The sequence below is a fragment of the Nicotiana tabacum genome, chromosome 10 (genome assembly GCF_000715075.1).
Source record: "Nicotiana tabacum cultivar K326 chromosome 10, ASM71507v2, whole genome shotgun sequence".
In the NCBI taxonomy this organism is placed as follows: domain Eukaryota; kingdom Viridiplantae; phylum Streptophyta; class Magnoliopsida; order Solanales; family Solanaceae; genus Nicotiana; species Nicotiana tabacum.
Genome location: NC_134089.1, coordinates 129328809 through 129334275, shown reverse-complemented (window position 1 = coordinate 129334275; position 5467 = coordinate 129328809). Strand labels below are relative to the sequence as shown.

The following is a 5467-nucleotide window of genomic DNA, read 5'->3' as shown; positions in this document are numbered from 1 at the left end:
TTTATAATCAGGCGTGAAGCATCAAGATCATTATAATAAGTTTCAAAAATCCGAAAGTGTTAAACAACACAAAGTTCCCTCGGTCTGATTTGCAGAACTATAAAAAAGAAAAAAAGGTGTTTGCAGACGCAAGTGGAACTAATGAACAAACACTCAAAATAACTTAAAAATTCAATCAAACTCTGTAAATTAAATCTATTTCCATGTTCCCTGCATTTGTCCCTCTTCTTTAAGCCAACTGATAATGTTAGTCTTCAAGGAAGTTCATACTGATCTTCAGTATTTGGATATTCCTGCTGTCTTTCAGATTCTTCCATTGACATTTTCTCACCATTGTTGCTATAAAAGTAGTTGCCATTATCTAAGAATCTTGTGTCACTTAATCCTTGCCTTTCCACCATATTGTTATTGTAGCTGCTAGCCTGATTGTAGTTCTCCGAGTAGCCATTTTTGTGGTTGTTGTTGTTGTTGTAATTCTCGGAGAAAGCATTATCATTATTGTTGTTGTTGTAATTCTCAGAGAAAACGTTGTTGTTGTTGTTGTAACTCTCGGAGAAGCCATTGTTGTTGGAATTCTCCGAGAAAAAATTGTTGTTGTTGTAACTCTGAGAGTAGCCATTGTTGTTGTAATTCTTGGAGTAGCCATTGTTGTTATTTTCAGAGTAGCCATTGTTGTTATTTTCAGAGTAGCCATTGTTGTTGTTGTAATTCTCTGAGTAGCCATTGTTATTTTTGTTATTAGCATTCTCCGAGTAGCCATTGTTGTTGTAATTCTCGGAGAAGCCATCATCGTTATTGTTGTTGGAATCATAACCTTTGTTGTTGTCGTTGTTGTTGGAATCATAACCATTGTTGTTGTCGTTGTTGTTGTTGTTGGAATCGTAACCATTGTTGTTGCCGTTGTTGTTGTTGTTGTTGGAATCATAACCATTGTTGTTGTAGGACTCATCTGTATTAAATCTAGCACCTTGGAATTCCTTGGCAGGAGTTTGAGTTTCAACCTCATCAAGATTTGTGACAGTAGAAGGAATTTCCTGAGAATGAGGACCATAAAGTCCATAAGGAGTATCAGTCAAAAGTGGTGCTGGCGCTTCAATGCCACCTTCCTCTGGATCTTGACCTCTCCCTTGTGGTGCTATTGCAGGCACAGGTACGCCGTTCACATCAGGATCTTGAACATTACCTACTGGTGCTAGTGTTGGTGCCGGTGCCAGTGTTGGACTTAAGGATGACAATGGAGGAAACGCGAAATCATTAAAAAACGGTGTTGGCGCTGTTGCTGGTGATGGGGTTGGAGTTGGAGTAAGGGATGAAAATGGAGGAAAACTAATTTCATTGATAGGAGTTGGAGCTGGTGTAGGAGATGCAGGAATGATCATAAACTTGCTTTTTCTACCTTCAATCTGCACCAATGGAGTAGAGATCACCAAGAACAAGAAGAATGTCATTTGCTTAGTGAAATGACCCATAATGAAAATAGAACAAAAGGGAAAGTAGAATATTTGATGTGTTGGTTTCTTGATTCTTGTACAGAGTTTATATAAAGTAGTAGTAGTAGTAGTGTAAGTTTTTGGTTCTAGACTCCGTGATGATGTGCGGGGATTGAGGAATTGAGGGAAAATTTGTGATTTGTGGGGTAAGGGGAAATAATGGTTTTTCGTGCATGCTGCATGTGCATCCTATTGAATATGTCCAACAAGGGAGGCACCTAAATTATAGGCAGAAAATAAAGAGTATGATTTGGTCCATAGTCAAAAGATAATTGTGTTGTGTCTTATTCCTCTCTTTTCTTTTCTTTGCTTTCTATGTACTTAAAGTCAGACTAATACTTTCAAAATGTAGGGCAATATGAAATAAAGGAAAATAAGAGGTGTGAGGGTCCATTCATAACCTCTTTAGCAGTTGAGTTTGGTAGATCACTTTTGTCAAAAGCCTCATTTTGTTTTTCATTTTGAGTTGGAAAATTCTTGAAACATGACGGTCATTTTTAGAAGTTGAGTATCTAAAATTCATTGCCTTCTTTGGGTGACTGATTGTTCTTTCATTTTGTTTACTCTTTCACCAAAATAAATATTGCAGGCTATAGCGTTTAAAACGCATATACAATATCATAAACTGCTTAATTAACCAACTGAAATCCTAATGTGCTACTTCCTCCGGTCCACAATAAGTGACCATTTTATCTTTGGTACATCCATTAAAGAAATACGAACTCCTAGTATTCACTAAATTAACCTTAATTAATTGTTACCTTGACACATTGGAATATGTAAATAAGAGCAAATTTTGAAAAAATAAAATTAATTCCTTTTTGATTATATAAATAAACAGTTATTTTGGACCAAAATATAAAATGGAAAATGGACCCTTGTTGTGAACTGGAGGAAGAAAAGTGGCTTACTCTCTTACCATAAATGGTGGATTTCAAAGTTCTATCAGCTTTTGCAGAACACATTAATGGTAAAGAAAAAAGGGTAGAAGTATTCTACAAGAAGATTAGTGCTTTTAATTGAATAATTTTTTGGCCATTGAAGTACTTTTGTTGGGGGTTGGCGACAAGGATTGATAAATTACATCCTTGGATTTAATGATACATGGACCATTTTCACATGTTCTGTGGTTTCATTTCATTTTCATATCCCAAAGAAAAAAGAAGCCAGAACACTAACAATTGTTTGCATGTCAATTTCACGTTTAATGACTTTACAAAATACTGCTTTCTTACTACAAATCCGGCTTAATATAAGCAGTGTCACTGATGCTTTTATAACTAGATGGTCTTGGGCTGTATCGTAATGAAGAAATTAACATGAGGAGATACACAAAAGATTTTCTTTTGCTTAATTTATGTTTATGTAGAGAAAATATGTGTTTTGTTTATTAAGTGGTATAAAAAAAAACATCTTTTTTTCCCAAAGTATCTTGGCTGCAAATCATTTGAAAAAAAGGAACAACGCTGCATGCAAGCTAAAATAAATGAGGAAAAGGAAAATTGTATCTCGAAATTGAATGGATTGGATACCTTTTTAGTAGATTCAGATGGAAAAAGAAAAAGTTCAGGCACATAAAAATCTTAATTGAATACGTATATATTATATAACTTAAACACTTACTATTATTTTATAACTGACACAGCGTGATGTCCGGGAAAAAGTTTTTTCTTTTTTGGTTGTCTTTTTTGTAGTTTGTAAGACATTTGAATTTTTAGAATAAACTGTTAACAATATATTGAAAAATTATATCATGACAATCATGGATTTACATGTTTGCCAACTCCAATAATTCTAAGCCGACTGTAGATTTCTATGTTCAATACTAGTTAGAGATAGCCCGTGTGCTTAATGCAGAAGATTTTCACAAAAAAATTGAGGTCACCCAATTAGCCGTCCATTCAATTGCTTAAACTAATAATAGCCGGTGGATATATAATATATGCATAATTTATGTATTATATATGTATAATTATCTATTTAATATGTAATCTATGTAAATGGCTAGAAAAAGTAAACAATAAATATGACCGGCTATTCGTGTAAAGATCTCTATATTATAAATTTGAGCTATTGTTCCAAAATATTATAAATTTGAGCTATTGTTCCAAAATATTATAAATTTTGGGTCTACATCTGTCATTGCTATTATCATAAGTATGTGTTGTGATCTACATCTTGCGGCGATACTATTATAAATTTTCTTTTGGAACTATAGATTGTGGTCTACATTTTCTAATACTATTATAAATTTTCTTTGGCAATTATTCTACATTTTATGATACTGCTATAAAAATTTTCAGGAACCATTTTTCAGAGTATAATTAAATAATTGTGATATTGATGTCTTGGTCTGTTTAACTTAACTACCAAATAGAGAAATATTAATTTCGAACAAAAATAGTGGTGTTTGCATCAATATGAAAGCGTGAGATTTGGAAATATAATTTGCTGTTGGAATGCATACATTTTAGTTTGACAAATTACATTAATCAAAAAAAAAAATGGAAAAAATTTCGATTGTGCACATAATTGATGCTCGGTAGTACTCGACAAAATGACAGAGTTAACTGACTTTATTACTTTTACTTATCTTAAGTTTGGTGAAGTCAATAAAATATTGGTCAAACTAAGGTACATAATTTTTGGTAGATAATTTTAATATTTTCAATTTTTCTTTTATTATTCCTTAAATATGCGCCAAAAAGAAGAAGTTGAAACTTGCAAATTTTCTGTATTTTAAATAGCTTTCGAGTATTTTTTTTAATTCTTTCTTTCATTGATCATGAACCGAAGGAAAATTAAAAGAGAAAGTAACAGTTCCTATACATGCATTTTTGGACACGTAACAGTTCTTATACAAGCATCTTCTGCCCCTAGGCGTTGCTCTTTACTAGTTATATTGTAAAGTAGTAATTTTGATATAAATTTATGGCAAGTTAAAATTAGCTGAATATTAAGTTGTAAGTTAGTGTTTATTTATTTCAAAAATGATGCAGGTATTACTTCTAACCCTATTGTTTATATAAATAATAATCATATCACTTACCTTTTAAGTTCATTCAGTAATTTATGTAGTATATTAAAAATTTTGATTTAACTTGTTGACTTTCGTAACGTTTCATTGTTTTAAGTGTAGTGCCTTTGGAACTTTGAGCCAAAAAAAATAATTAATTCAGTTATAATTGTATTTTTCTTTTAAACCTTATTATGTATCTTAAATTTTCAATTTAATTATCACTTACAAGGTAGTGAAGCAACTGCAATATTCTGGAGCATTATAGTACTACCATTTCGTAATGTAGTTGGCATCTATAACAATGTTATAATTTTATTTCATAAATTGTGGATTTACTCTCTATGCAATAATTTGTATTTTACGTAATTAAAATAAAGACCATTTAAAAAGCTAATCACATAGAAATGTCCAAACCAAAAAAGGTTTTTAAAATTTTATGTAAGATCACAATATAAAATTTCAAGTTAAGTATTTGTATGTTGTCTCTGAACTTTTAAACATAATGGGTTTAATTTACATATACGAACTTAAACTAAATCAAACAGACCCTCAAGTTAAATAATTACGGGATGGATAATATTACACTCAATAGTCATTAAAGTAGCTTTAGCCACGTGGATATCAAGTATAGACACTAAAGTACAAATTAATACTACATGTGATGAGAATCTGAATGGACCTCACATTACTAAATGTTGTGCCTGCCATATTTCCGAATCTAACCCTAAGCGGGACTACCTGCTTATTCCCCATAGTTCGAGTAGAGCATGGATGGGCCAATATGGAATACAGGGAAACATTATGAAATGACAAAAATGCCTTTGTGATGAAACAGACATGTTGACCATGTCCTGCTTATCCTCGCTTATATAGTAGTATATAAGTATACTAGTGAGGGTATGCCGGGGCATAGCCCGGGCCAACAACTATTTATTGTTTTTGGTGATAAATTTATATA

The 5467-nt window shown here is 32.1% G+C and overlaps 1 protein-coding gene across 1 annotated transcript; it reads right to left on the bottom strand.

The window, feature by feature from the left end:
* Positions 1 to 1596, bottom strand: LOC107813135 (uncharacterized). The gene has a single exon (XM_075223289.1). It carries the CDS (start codon positions 1467 to 1469, stop codon positions 255 to 257), a length of 1215 nt encoding a protein of 404 aa, XP_075079390.1. The 5' UTR covers positions 1470 to 1596; the 3' UTR covers positions 1 to 254.
* Between the last annotated feature and the right edge of the window lie 3871 nt (positions 1597 to 5467).